The sequence below is a fragment of the Pteropus alecto genome, unplaced genomic scaffold (assembly GCF_000325575.1).
Source record: "Pteropus alecto unplaced genomic scaffold, ASM32557v1 scaffold396, whole genome shotgun sequence".
NCBI classification, from domain to species: domain Eukaryota; kingdom Metazoa; phylum Chordata; class Mammalia; order Chiroptera; family Pteropodidae; genus Pteropus; species Pteropus alecto.
The window spans coordinates 427156-440110 of record NW_006438082.1 but is presented as its reverse complement, the minus strand read 5'-3'; the positions used below and the strand labels follow the sequence as shown (position 1 = coordinate 440110).

The 12955-nt window shown below is 58.4% G+C and overlaps 3 protein-coding genes across 6 annotated transcripts in view; 1 reads left to right on the top strand and 2 right to left on the bottom strand.

Annotated features, from left to right (window-relative positions):
• SSR4 (signal sequence receptor subunit 4) overlaps positions 1-1053 on the bottom strand; it is a 4075-nt gene extending 3022 nt beyond the window's left edge. For both annotated transcript variants that reach the window (XM_006915287.3, XM_006915286.3), the window contains exon 1: positions 902-1053. In XM_006915287.3, the coding sequence (XP_006915349.1) occupies positions 902-968 (67 nt within the window). In that variant the 5' untranslated portion in view covers positions 969-1053. The remainder of the gene's footprint in view (positions 1-901) is intronic.
• Positions 1054-1247: 194 nt separating this feature from the next.
• Positions 1248-10380, top strand: IDH3G (isocitrate dehydrogenase 3 (NAD(+)) gamma). Of its 2 annotated transcripts, XM_006915285.3 has the most exons (13): positions 1248-1404; positions 5114-5152; positions 5507-5518; positions 5749-5846; positions 6291-6403; positions 7688-7748; positions 7852-7984; positions 8135-8268; positions 8600-8702; positions 8795-8941; positions 9683-9777; positions 9861-9921; positions 10207-10380. In XM_006915285.3, the coding sequence occupies exons 1-13, from the start codon at positions 1324-1326 to the stop codon at positions 10306-10308; spliced, it is 1179 nt and encodes a 392-aa protein (XP_006915347.1). In that variant the 5' UTR covers positions 1248-1323; the 3' UTR covers positions 10309-10380. The 2 variants fall into 2 exon arrangements, with proteins under 2 accessions (XP_006915347.1, XP_006915346.1); XM_006915284.3 differs by lacking the exon at positions 5507-5518.
• A 280-nt stretch (positions 10381-10660) lies between these two features.
• SRPK3 (SRSF protein kinase 3) overlaps positions 10661-12955 on the bottom strand; it is a 4393-nt gene continuing 2098 nt past the window's right edge. Inside the window, exons 8-15 of one of the 2 annotated variants that reach the window (XM_006915281.1) lie at positions 12314-12443; positions 12180-12227; positions 11988-12080; positions 11800-11900; positions 11263-11370; positions 11125-11194; positions 10946-11038; positions 10661-10845 (exon numbers count right to left, since the gene is read on the bottom strand). In XM_006915281.1, coding sequence (XP_006915343.1) covers positions 10661-10845; positions 10946-11038; positions 11125-11194; positions 11263-11370; positions 11800-11900; positions 11988-12080; positions 12180-12227; positions 12314-12443 — 828 coding nt within the window. Of the gene's footprint in view, positions 10846-10945; positions 11039-11124; positions 11195-11262; positions 11371-11799; positions 11901-11987; positions 12228-12313; positions 12444-12955 lie in introns of both variants that reach the window. The other variant, XM_006915279.1, reaches the window with a different exon arrangement.

Sequence of the window (12955 nt, the reverse complement as noted above, 5' to 3'; positions counted from 1 at the left end):
CCGTGCAGCACCAAAGGGTTTTACCAGTAAGGTTTGTGCTTTCCAGACATCGCTGGCGACAGCATGGGGAATTCCCAAGGGATAGGTGAGAAGGATGCAGGCAGGGAGGCCAGTTAGGCTGGCAAAACACTGGAGGCACCAAGAGTAAACTGAATGCGCAGGAACTGGCCCCTCCCCAGTCCAGGCCCCAGACCCAGCACTGGCTCCTGCAAAGACCTCCTCCTCAGCATACTTCTGAACCCCATTCCGAGCTCAACCATGCCACTAGGTGTTAAGAATACCTCAAGAATGTCAATTGATCGGACTGTGGCTCAGCTGTGCTGAAAAGCCCTTTAAGGATACATCAGGGCCTCAGGGAAAAAGTCAACAGTCTGGCGTGACACTCAAGACCACCCTCCCTTACCTTAATCTCTTCCGCTCCCATCTAACTCTCCCACGCTCATGGCCACTGTGCCTGGGCCATCCCTGCTCCCTTTCCGCGGAGGCCTGGCCCCGCCGCACAGGGTCAGGTGGCTCCTCTCCACCAGCCCAGTTTCTCACCCCTATCTCCCTACACTGTAGAGCTTTGCTCCTGTCCGACCCTCCTCTGAGACCGGGAGCTCCGGGAGAGAGAGCAGGGACGTGTGTCACTTTCCCTGCCGGGTACACGGGAGAGGCTCTGGGACTCTTTCTCGCAGGAGCAGACAAGGGAAAGACCTGGCTATTTCTTCCTGCAGCCTGGCTGCTGGGTAAACGTGTGTGGTGCAGGAGTGCGTGGTAGCTTTGGTCGTCCCGCACCGAGGCCACCTGCCTCTCGGAAGAAGACCCAGACCCCCGCTTCGCCCGCACCCCACCTCCCCGCCACGCTCCACCAGTCGTGGGAGAGAAGCTCGCCAGAAACGAGCTCTGGCCAGGCCGCTACCTGAGCAGCAGGAGAGGCCGGACAGCAGGAGTAGCGCCAGGGCGCCGAGAGATGCCAGAGCCGCCATCGCCTCTTCTCTGCCGAAGTAAAAAGGGAGCGACTCCACTGAACACGAGGGGCAGACGAGGAAGCGCGACGCGTAAGAGGTCGCGGCAGCCAATCAGGCGCCGGCGGGCTGGGCGAACCAGTGACGTCGCTGGCAGCACTGACGTGTCTCCTCCCCGGACCCGGGGCCCAGCTGGGCGCCCCCAAGATGGCGGCGGCGGCGGCGCTCCCGGCGCCAGGAGGGGGCGTAGGAACCGAGGCGCTGCGCGCGTGCGCACTGCCAGGCCTGCGCCCTCTCCTTGGAGTTTGCGCCCCTGCGAACTCTCGCGAGAGCGGTGTCTGCCTGTCGGGACGTGCTGTGGTTCTCACTTTCCGTCATGGCGTTGAAGGTGGCGAAGGCCGTCGGCGGCTCTGCGAAGGCAGTGCTCAGGCCGGCACTCCTCTGCCGTTCTTGGGAGGTGAGAGTAGGGAGCGGGCTGCATGGAGAGCCGCGTTCACCAGGGGTCCTCGCCCCTCGGCGGGGCTGGATTGGGGGGGCCTCCGCTCCCAGAGCGTCCTGGAGCCTGATTGGCTGCAGGCCCTGCGGGCGGGCGGGGAGAGAGCTGCGTGCCGGTATTGATTGGCCGTCTTCGTTGTCAGTGAGGGGATTGGCTAAAGTTGGCCCTGGTCCGCCTTTCCCAGGGGTCTGCGTCCTGTGGCGAGGGAGCTTCGGCCAGATGGGAAGAGTGGGCCACTGTGGCCCGAGTGTCGCTTCCCTAATGTCCCTGTGGGACCTCTCCCAAGGCGGTCTCGTGTCTTAGCCCGCCTCGTTTTTACCGTTTTGAGAATCCCTTTCCCGGCCGACTTTCTTTCTAGGGTTTCCCTCTTGTAGACTGCATGGCCACATGTCCAGGTGGAGATGGAGAATCGGACTTTGTCAGTAACCCCAAACTCCCAAGACATTCTCATAGCCCCAGCGCCCCGCCGCCCTGCAGACGCCTGGAATGGGAGGGAGCTAGGGTTTCTGAAGCTGGTGGGGTGGGAGGCCACCGGAATCTTCGTTATTCAGGTCCGATTTCTCTCTCTTTATACAAATGAGGATGATTTTGTCCCTAGGTGGGTTGGAAGCCATCTGAAGCATCAGTGAGCCAGGACTGGCCCCAGGAGGACAAGAGAGATGATTTCCAGGCCTAGCTACCTCACTGACCCGCTGTGTGACCTTAGGCCAGGCACCTCTATCTGGGCTTCAGTTTCTCTTTCTCAAAGGATCCAGCCAACTCTGACATTTCAGAACCCTGCAACTTTGCTGCCACTCCTTGTGGACATATCTGCCATGTTTCCCTTTTCTGATCCCTGGGAAGGATGGCCCTGTAACAGCTTATACTTTATTAAGGTCTGTTTAAAATGCCGACTTCCCTTATCTTGGTGATGAGAGGCTTTCCAGAGACCCTGATGACTCTGGCAGTTAGGCTCCCACAGGGTCTGGGTGAAGACATTTGTCTCCTTGACCTCCCTTGCGTGCGTGTTTGTGCCATGTTGGGTCGGGCAAGGGGGGCTGTGAACAGTTGGTAGCCAGGCAGTGCCTTGCCCTGAGACTGGCTGTCCTGGGTATGGCAACCTTTAGAGATCTTTGGTCCCACTAATTGGGACCTTGTGGGGAAACATGCAGCCCCTATTGACACTTGATCCAACAGAAACATGCCAAGCAGAGTAGCCTCACTAAGCTGTGGAGTATGGGAGCCCTTTGGCGAGAACACATACTATCCTGGACTCCTTTGTTTCCGCGGCACCATCAAAGAACGGAAGGCTGATAGCCCACTCCCCTGCTTGACGAATGAGCAGAGGCCTTTGCATTTATCTCATCCTGCCTCATGCTGAGCTCCTTTTGATGGGTGGCTTCACAGGGTGGCCTGGACGTGAGGCAGAACCTTTGTAACCCCCTAAGGAAGGTGTCTGCATCTCTCCAGAGCAAGGCCAGGGAAGGTCTTGATCCTGAGAGCTCTCTGGGTCTTTGACCGAAGCCCAAAGGAACATCTAGCACAGGGGCCAGGTAGAGGTCCAGCCTTGGTGATGGCGACGTGATGTAAGGCAAGGAAGGGGGTCGCACAGATGTACAGCCAGACCTGGTGCAAGTGCTGGCTCACCACCATGCCAGAGTTACCTGTCCAGTGCCAGTGGACTTAAGAGGGCCAAAGCCCAGGAGGAATTACTGCCGGGAGTTGCAGAGGTCAGCCCAACATCCCCCCATTGGACACCAGCTTTGAACACGGGCTGTTGGGGTGCAGGGGTACATATGCTTTTGCACAGCCCTGTGTGCCCTGCTAGGTACTGAACAGCTTGCGTACCTCGTCTCGCTTAGTCCTTCCATCAGTCACATAAAGTAGGCACCTGTGTTCCATAGCTTCAGGTGAGGATGGGACGCTGAGCAAGGTAAGCCGTTTGCTGCCAAGAGTAGTGCATGTGGATTTGGACTGAGGTCTCTTTAGCCCCAAAGCTCCCCATCTCTTCCTTCATTTTCTGATATGCTCATTCATTCAGAAAATGTTTCCTGTGTCCTAGCTCTGGGCTAGGATAGTAGGGGACTAGACAGACATTGCCCGCTTTCAGGGGCTTAGGGATTGAGGAGGGAGCAAGGCAGCAATAACATAGGGAGATTATGGTTGGAGGGGGAGGAATCGAGGTAGGACTTTGGGAGCCTGGGGGGTGGGGGAGGGACCGATAGCTCAACAGCCTTAGGGCTTCAGGGAAGGCTTCCTGGAGGAAGGGCAGGCTAAGCCCCCTTCCACAAGTTTGTATTGAGAGTCTACAAATAAGATGAATCCAGTTACTGACAAGTGCTAGAAGGAAAACAAAAGCCCTGAGTGTGCCCGTGGCTGCAGATCCAGGGCCGTCATGGGTCAGCAGATATCCCCGGAGCCTCTTGTCCTAGCAGTCGTCCCCCGCTCCTAGCTCTTGGCTTGGGTGGGTGAGTGGTACAGCTGTGCTGCCCAAGCTTGTGCAAGTGGGCGCCTTGTGAATGCTGGCCAGGAGACCCAAACAGGGACGGTCAGCCTCTGCCCGAGCTTTCTAGACTTCTAGCAAGAAGGCACAGGTTTTTGAGAAATGGCCATGGTGACTGTGCCATTGGCTGGAATGCTCTGCCGCTGCTCCAGTGGGAAATTGGCAGGGCATCCCCAAGTGACAAGGAGGACCTTGGCTCTGCCCCTGCCTCTTTGGATTGAGGGACACCCAGTTATGTTCCCAGGTGGAACACAGCACGGAGGAAAGTGTGCAGCCTGTAGACCCCCTCCAGTGGGACCTGGGGCGTGGGCTTCTCTATCAAGGACAATGAGGCAACTCCAGATGGATCACTTCTCAGCACCTGTCCTGTGGCTCGGTGGCTTTTGCTCTGAAGCTGTCAGGCATGGCACCGCTATGGCCAAACGTGGCTGTTTCTGAGTCAGGCTTGGGAACATTCGTCATCCATGTAGGCCATGAAGCGGTTTTGTAATCCTTTATAAAAGCCTTCCAAAAGGTTGGTGTCTGTTATTCTAAAAACGGTTGGCTTTTTCCCTGCAAACGTGCTTTAGATTTCTGATTTTGGAAGGCCATCCCCCACAGTGCTGAGGGTGCCTGTCTCTGTGTGGACCTGCGGGGGCGGGGGGCGGTGCTCAGCAGCAGGGGAGCTGGGTGCTTTGTCTTCTGATCGTCATGTTCTGGATTTTCTCCATGTTCTGACCATACGCTGCTTTTGTAATAAAAATGATCAAGAAATGATAAAAAGCTTGTCATGGTGGCCCTGGGGTTCGTTATCATAGTTTCCCTATTGTACTGTATTCACTGTGCCAACTTTTCCATGTTATGCACATCACCGAGCAGGAACAATTGGCCAAAAAATAATCAGAAACAACGAAAAGAGGGGAGAGAGACTTAAACATTTTTTAAAAAACTGACTGTGGAGCTGAAGGAGGTATAAAGAGTTGTGATGTCCCTCCACGGTGGTCCCTGAGAAATGGGGGCTCTGGAGCCATTTGGCACATGCCGTGTGCTGCTGTTTGTTGGACAGTGTGCATGAGTGAGGTGGACGGGGCGACGTGGAGAGAGTGACGTGCGGGACCTGTCTGGGCACGGTGGGGACGGTGGCTCTTCCTTGCCAGATTGACTTCTGGGCTAGACGGCAGCCATTAGCGTCTGGGTTCTCTTCTCCAGGTTCGAGGTGCCCACGACGCCCCCCAGAGGAGCTTCTCAGTAAGTACCTGCCTAGGTGTGTGTGCGTGACGATATGTGTGTGCTCGCACGTATGTATATTTGCGTTTGTGCATGTGTGCACCCGTCTGTGTGCATACATAGGTGTGTGTATGTACTGTGCGTGCACGCACAACATATGTACACATGTGTGCGTGTGCTCGTGTGTGTGCCGTGTCTTCTTGCTCCTTGGCCCTCCGTGTCCTTCCCTTTATGGCACATTCTCCAGAGGTCACCCACCCGTCCTCCTTACCTCCTTACCTGAACTGTGCTAGACAGCATCTCACGGAAAAGGCACAGCCTTGTTCCTCCAACCTTGGCTGATCCGAGTCTTCTTCCTTCCTGTTCTCACTCTAGCAACAAACAATTGTAAGTATCCTCCTCTGCCTGTTTAGATTTGGGGCTTTTCATTGCTTTGGGATCGACCCGAGTCTAGGCAGGGCAGGGACTGCTTCCGCTGCTGTCATCCTGGGCCCCCTGGGATGAAGTGGGGCACAGGGCTAAGGTACCCCAAGGTGGCACCTGATGACTGGCCAGCCCAGCAGGTCAGTGCTGGTGAGAGGAAGTGAACTAAAAGCCCGCCTTCTTCCTCCTTCCAGCCTCCATCTGCTAAGTATGGCGGGCGGCACACGGTGACCATGATCCCAGGGGACGGCATCGGGCCGGAGCTCATGCTGCACGTCAAGTCTGTCTTCAGGTGTGGAGCCCTGGGGCCCACCTCCCCTTGACCTGTCCCTCTAGGAAAGGCTGTGCCCCAAGCCCAGCCAGGGGGCACCCTGAGAACTTTGTGCTAGAGGGACAGTAAGCCCAGAAGCTTACTTGCTGGCACTCTGCCCAAGTGCCCAGTGAGCCAGTGGCAGGAGGGCTGTAAGCCCAGGTTTTTCGTCCAGGTGCTGGAGATCCCACCAGGCTGGCATGGGCATGGGGTAGGTGGCACCAGTCCTACTGTGTTGTGCAGTTCAAGCGAGTCCCCATGAGTCGTCGCAGGTGGGCCCGGTCACCTCTCAGTCAGAGCCAGGTCAAGGTGGGCAGCATGGGCGGCAGCAGGAGAGAGGCCTCTGCAGCCAGTGGTTCAGATAAGGCTTCCTAGAGGAGGCGAGGGAGGTCCAGGGCCAGCTGCCCTGACCTGGCCTTGCCCTAGGCATGCGTGTGTGCCAGTGGATTTTGAAGAGGTGCACGTGACCTCCAATGCTGACGAAGAGGACATCCGCAACGCCATCATGGCCATCCGTCGGAACCGCGTGGCCCTGAAGGGTGAGCGTGGGGGTCAGGGTGGGGTGCTGTGCACGATTCACTTACCTCTGAGCTGGTTCTTGTCCCGGGGCCTCATGGCTCTGACTTCAGGGCCTTTCTGGCTGGGGAGGACCCTTGTGCTTGGAGAGTGGACAGAAGCCTCTGGGGACCCGTCTGTGCTGAGATTCTGAGAGCTCGGTGGCACTAGGCTGTGCAGGGGTCTGTCTCACTCCTCCTTCCCCTCTGCTGGGTTCAGCTTTGACCCTCAGAGTCTGTCTTCACAAACCAAGTGCCACAGAAACAGTTCTCAACCTCTGCCTGCTGCCTTGGCTCCAGCTGGCTCAGCTGTAGATGTTGCAGACAGGAATTCTAGCTCCTCTCAAGTTTGCCTTGGTTTGGTCCAGGTTCTTAAACTGCTTCCATCAGTTATTCTGCAAGCTTTAGCCTATCACCTGCTTGGCATGAGGAATGTGTGAGCCTGGGTAGAGACCCAGGACCTGGCAGTCAAGTGGAGGGGCTGACATGCCAACCACAGGGTGCCCGGGACACTCTGGATGAAGGCAGTCCAGGCAAGGCATGACTCAGGGGAGCTGGTGGCCCTGGTGGACCTGAGAAAGGCCGCCTGCACTCAGCACCCTCTGACTGCCTTTTCCAAATGTCTGCCCTTGCTCTGGGTGCCCTGGGTTCAGCCAAGGCCAGGCTGTGGCCTTTTCTAGGCAGCCCCTGCCCACCCCTGGGCTTGCGCAGCGCCTTAATGCAGGGCCTGATAGTAAACCTGATCAAGGTTAGCTTGCTGGTGCCAGCCTGGCCGAGCAGCCTGTTAGTAAGCAGAAGTGTTCACTTTCTATCCAGCCAGACCCTGGTCTTGCCATTCCTCTTCCAGGGTCTGGCAGGACCTCCCGGTCAGCTGTCAAGCCTCATTCATTCATTAATTCATTTATTCATTAAGTATTGAGTGTCTGCTATGTGCCAGGTGCTCTTCTCGTTCCTCAGAACCCATCAGTGAAGCAAACACACGTACGTACGTGTACACACACACGTGCGCGCGTGCGCACACACACACACACACACCCACCACACCACACCACACCACACCACACCACACCACACCACACCCCCTCTCATGGAGCTTATGTTGGAAGTTACACTCTGGTGTTCTGTGAAGTATTACTACTGCCAAAAACAGTCTTCTCTGGTTGGAGCCACCTTTGGTGCGTGTTCCCTGGTTCAGGAAGGGGAATATGGTGGCACAGCCGAGCCCGGGGGTCCCTTTTACAGACCACCTGTCTTGTTTTTGTCCTACAGGCAATATTGAAACAAACCATAACCTGCCGCCGTCTCATAAATCCCGCAACAACATCCTTCGGTGAGAGCCAGGGGCACGGGACAAGGGCTCGGCAGGGCTGGGGTGGGTTGTGCCAGCAGAGCGTCCTGGCATTGGCTGGCCGCCCCTCTCTCTGTGCCCCCAGCACTAGCCTGGACCTCTATGCCAACGTCATCCACTGTAAGAGCCTGCCGGGAGTAGTGACCCGGCACAGGGACATAGATATCCTCATTGTCCGGGAAAACACAGAGGGCGAGTATAGCAGCCTGGAGCATGAGGTGAGTGAGGCCAGGGCTGTCCCCTCACTCTCTCGGGTCATGGGGGCCAGGGATGAGCCCAGCCTAGCAGGAAGGAAGGCTGTGCCCAAGGAGTTTGTGCCAGAGGGCAGGCTGGCACAGAACCTTGGTCTCTCCCTGTCCCCTTCTCAGAGTGTGGCAGGAGTGGTGGAGAGCCTGAAGATCATCACCAAGGCCAAGTCCCTGCGCATTGCCGAATACGCCTTCAAACTGGCCCAGGAGAGCGGGCGCAAGAAAGTGACAGCCGTGCACAAGGCCAACATCATGTATGCACCACGCCCCTGCCATGCTCCTGCCCATTCTGCCAGCAGGCTTGAAGCAGCTGAATTGAGCAGCCTGCTCAGACCTGCTCTCACGGACTTGGGACCCAGGGCCCTGGCCACCTACCAAGGGGCCACACCCAGGGTGCCCTGTCGCTTCTCTCCCTGTCACGGCCTTGCCCCACTGCACACTTAGGGGAGGTGGAGCAGGATTCTGCCCGTTTCGCAGATGGGGGCCTGGCTAGAAGATAGAGCCCAGCCTCCCATGGCTGCCTGCACACCCTGTCCTTCCAGCTGACATTGCAGTGGCCAAGCTCGTGTCCTGTGTTCCCCCTAGGAAACTGGGCGATGGGCTCTTCCTCCAGTGCTGCAAGGAGGTGGCAGCCCGCTACCCCCAGATCACCTTTGAGAATATGATCGTGGACAACACCACCATGCAGGTAGTTAACCTGCCGGGCTCCGTGGCCACCTGCCCCAGGTGCCCTGAGCTTCTCGTGCTCAAGCTCCTGTCTGCGCCCTCCTTGCCCTGCAGCTGGTTTCCCGGCCCCAGCAGTTCGATGTCATGGTGATGCCCAATCTCTATGGCAACATCGTCAACAACGTCTGCGCAGGGCTGGTTGGGGGCCCTGGCCTCGTGGCTGGGGCCAACTATGGCCATGTGTACGCCGTGTTCGAGACGGTGAGTGCTGCCGGTGGCGCCAGGGCTGCTGGCATTTTTGAGCGATACCTCATGTACCGTCCCCTCCGCCCACTGAAACTGCCCAGTTCAGTGCTTTTTAGAATATTCAGAGTCGCGCAACCATCACCACTAAGTCCAGAACCTTCTCATCACCCTAAAAAGAAGCCCTGTACTTATCAGATGTCACTTTCTTTCCCCCTCCCCCAGCCCCTGGCAACCACTAATCTGATTTCTGTCTTACGAATTTGTCTGTTGTAGGCATTTTATATGAGTGGAATCCCATAGCACATGGTCTTTTGTGACTGGTTTCTTTTTTAAGGTTCATCCGTGTTGTAGTGTGTGTCGATACTTTATTCCTTTTTATAGCTGGGTAATAATAGTCCATGGTATAGATAGAGCACATTTTATTGATCTCTTTTTTGGTTCTTTTTTTTTTTTTTTAATTTAAATCGAGGTGAAATTTGCATAACAGCGTGAAACTATTTTAAAGTGAATGATTTAGGGGTATTAAGTATATCCACAGTGTCGTGTAACCATTACTTCTATCTAGTTCCAGGACATTTTTATCACCCCAAAAAAGAGACCCCATCCCTATTAGCAGGCACCCCCTATTCCCCTTCCCCTAGCCCCCACTCATATGCTTTCTGTCTCTGGATTTGCCTGTCTGGACACTTCACACAAATAAGTTACACTCCCCGCATTCTTACACTCGCCACCCCTCTGTCGTCTTGCCTCTTCCAGGCTACAAGGAACACAGGCAAGAGTATCGCCAATAAGAACATCGCCAACCCCACAGCTACGCTGCTGGCGAGTTGCATGATGCTTGACCACCTCAAGTGAGTGACTTCTCGGTGCCTGGCCGCCAGCCCGCAGCCAAGCCCCTAGGCCCCGAGGACTGAACGCTGCTCTCTCTCCTTAGGCTACACTCCTACGCCACGTCTATCCGCAGGGCCGTCTTGGCATCCATGGACAATGAAAACGTGAGGCTCCTCCCCTTCCCTGCCCCCTAACCCCTTCCCCAGCCCTGGTTGAGCTGGTGTGATGCCTGAGAGGCTAGAGATGGTGACCTGGCACTTCTTGCTGCCTCCAAGGAGAAGATGGTGCCAGGTAGGGTAGGGCTTCTGGGCCTTAGCTGGTACCACTTTCCTCTTGGTGGCAGTTCCAGCCCCTGCAAGCCACAGGTGACGGTGGGCAGCCACCTGCAGGGTAGGGGTCGGGTGTTGCTGGGGTCCTGCTCTGTGCCCAAAGTCTCCCATCTGTCACAGATGCACACCCCAGACATCGGGGGCCAGGGCACCACATCGGAAGCCATCCAGGACATCATCCGCCACATTCGCATCAGCAACGGCCGGGCCGTGGAGGCGTAGACTGCCCCCCTCCCCTCTCAGCACCCCAGCTGGCTTGTTGGGTGGACCCAGAATAAATCAGTTTCTGCCCCAGCCCTCAGCTGTGAGTTTATGTCACTTCAGGATGCTGGTGTTTGAGTTCACACTTTATTAAGAAAAGAAACATGCACGCTTCTCACAGAGCTCTGTGAGGGTTGGGGACAGAAGAAAATGAAAGGGGGGCCTGGCCCTAGCATGTCTGCCCTGCCTCGGTGGGTGCGCTCACACCCTCAGGGCAGGAGAGGGCAGCTCCTGCAGGGTGACAGGAGTTGTCCATTTTCCTTGAAGGCACTGAGAGGTGGGGTCTGGGGCAGGAATGGGGAGGGTGGGGCGCCTAGGGGTTGAGCCAAGGATGCTGGAGGCAGTCGGCCGCGCTGGCCCGCTTTTCGGGGATGTACTCCATCATGGGCAATAGGAAGGCACTGAACTGCGTGGCCTGCTCCAGGGGCCACTCGTACTTCTCCATGAGCACCTCGTAGAGGCCCCAGCGCTTAAGGTTGTGGATGTGCCGCAGCTCCCCTGGGTTGGGCGACAGGCCTCAGTTAGGCACCGCCAGCAAGGCCTCCAGTTCAGGCCATGCTGCCCTGGAAACCCAGGGTCCCAGCCCCTTCGGCCTCACCTCTCCGGTTGAAGAACTCCCGGGAGTAGCGGCCTGAGAGGGCGAAGGCCGGGGGGATGTCTCCCAGGAGCTCCACGATGTGTGCGATGTGGTCTGGGGACAGAGTGGAGGCTGGCAGGCGGCCGGGAGGCCGGGGGGCGGGGGGACCAGAAGCCGAGCCCGGGCTGTGCCCGTCCTACCCTCATCACGGCTGTAGTCTTCTCCAGAGTGCGGCTCGAACAGATAGTCGCCGGTGGCCAGCTCGAAGGCCTGGAGAGGGGAATGCGTGAGGCTGCTGGCTGGCAGGCTGGCCCCCGGTGGGCGCAGCCCAGGCCTACCATGCACGCCGTGCTCCAGATGTCGGCTGGGGGCCCGTACTCGGCACCGATCAGCACCTCCACGGCCCGGTACTGCCGCGTCTGGATGTCCTCAGTGAAGTGCTTGTGCTGGAGGCAAGCGGAACCCTGGGGAGGAGCGGGGGCCACAGCAGGCCTGCCCCCCCCAGTCTCCCCAGCTGTCTCCTACTTTCTCTGAGTCACGCACCCAAGCAGCTCAGTGGGGCTCGCTCTGAGCCTCGGGGTCCCCAGACGTCCCAAGAGGAACTGGCCAGGGAACCTGAGGCAGAGGCTGGCCCCTTCCCAGTGGCCCCCCGCCCCTCGCCGTGGGCCTGGTTCTGCTGACTGGGTGGTGCTGCTTCGGGTTCGGCCCTGGGTCTGCGGCACGAGGCAGACCTCGGGGTCTGGTCAAGAGGACTGCAGGGCGAACCCTCGCTGCACGAATGATTGAGTGCCCATGCGGCCCCGGGTGGGGCTTCCTGGGTGCGTCTGTGCCCCCACCCTGGGCAGGGCACCCAGTTCTCCAAGGTGCACTCATACCACCCAGCAGGCATTGCCCAGGTCTGCAATCTTGATCTTGATCTTGTCTGCATTTTGGGGCTCTAGGGGGTTCACCAGGAGATTCGAGGCACCAAAGGGTGCTGGGAAAGGAAGAGAAGGGAGAGACTGAGCCAGCCGGGCCTCTGCCTCCCCGCCCGCCCGCCGCCCGCTGGCCCTGTCCGGCTTACTGCTGGGCGACAGGAGGCCCCCAGTCTCCCGCTGGTTGGAAGAGCCTGAGAGGATGGAGCACGAGGTGGGAGAGAAAAGGGAGCCGGAGAAGCCTGAGGTCTGGGAGCCGGGGCTGAGGCTGCGGTCGCCCCCAGGGGCTGGGGACGAGGAGGCTGGGGAGGGGCCAGCCCTGGCCCCCCCAGGGTGGCAGCCAGAAGAAGAGGTAGAGCCGCTGCCCCCCTCTAGTCTTGAGCTAGAGTCTGGGGAAAGGGGCAGAGGTGGTGTGTGAGCCGCTGCCCCAGTGGCCCGCGTTCAGCAGTCTGGGGGCGCCCCTCCGGCCCCTCACCCTCGGCCTGGGCGGCTGCCTCCAAGGCCTCCAGCCTCTGCAGGTCCCGCAGCCGCTCCTCCAGCAGCCGCTTCTGCTGTTTCCGTTTGCGCCTCATCTTCTTCCTCTTGTTTTTTGACAGCTTACCCGGCTGCCATTAGAGCCAGGGTCACCCCAGGGTTCTTGTCGCCCATCCCTCGACCAGCTGGAGCCTCTACCTGTGGCCCACACACCCCACAGGGGACAAGGCCTCTGGGCCCCGGGGTTCCCGTAGGCGTCGGAGCGAGGCACAACCCCTCTCCAGACCACCCCTTGGCGTCAGCGTCTCACCCACCTCCTGCCCTTCCTCCTGCCTCCACTCTAAGCTCGAGGTCGGGAAGGAGCTGATGGCCTGCCTCTGACTGGGTACCTGCCCGCCCTGGGGGGCAGCCCTGGCCTGTCCCAGCCCAAGGTGCCGTGTCCTTCCACTGAGGCAGTGGCGAGCCCAGCAGCCACCAAGGGCACTTTGGGGCGTGTGGCCCACTGTGTACCACCCTCGCTGGGGCCTCCTGGCCTTCGGCAAGCGCCACTGCAGGGGTGATGGGGAACGCGAGGAGGCTGAGGAGGCGAGCTCTGAGGACACGGGGAGACGAGGCACAGGAAAAGAGGGGTGCCGCGACTTAC

Excerpts from the sequence above, each read along its gene's own strand:
- IDH3G (XM_006915285.3), top strand. The coding sequence starts at position 1,324 with ATGGCGTTGAAGGTGGCGAAGGCCGTCGGCGGCTCTGCGAAGGCAGTG. Across the intron at positions 7,985-8,134 it reads ATAGCAGCCTGGAGCATGAG|AGTGTGGCAGGAGTGGTGGA; the intron begins GTGAGTGAGGCC and ends TCCCCTTCTCAG. Across the intron at positions 9,922-10,206 it reads CATCCATGGACAATGAAAAC|ATGCACACCCCAGACATCGG; the intron begins GTGAGGCTCCTC and ends CATCTGTCACAG.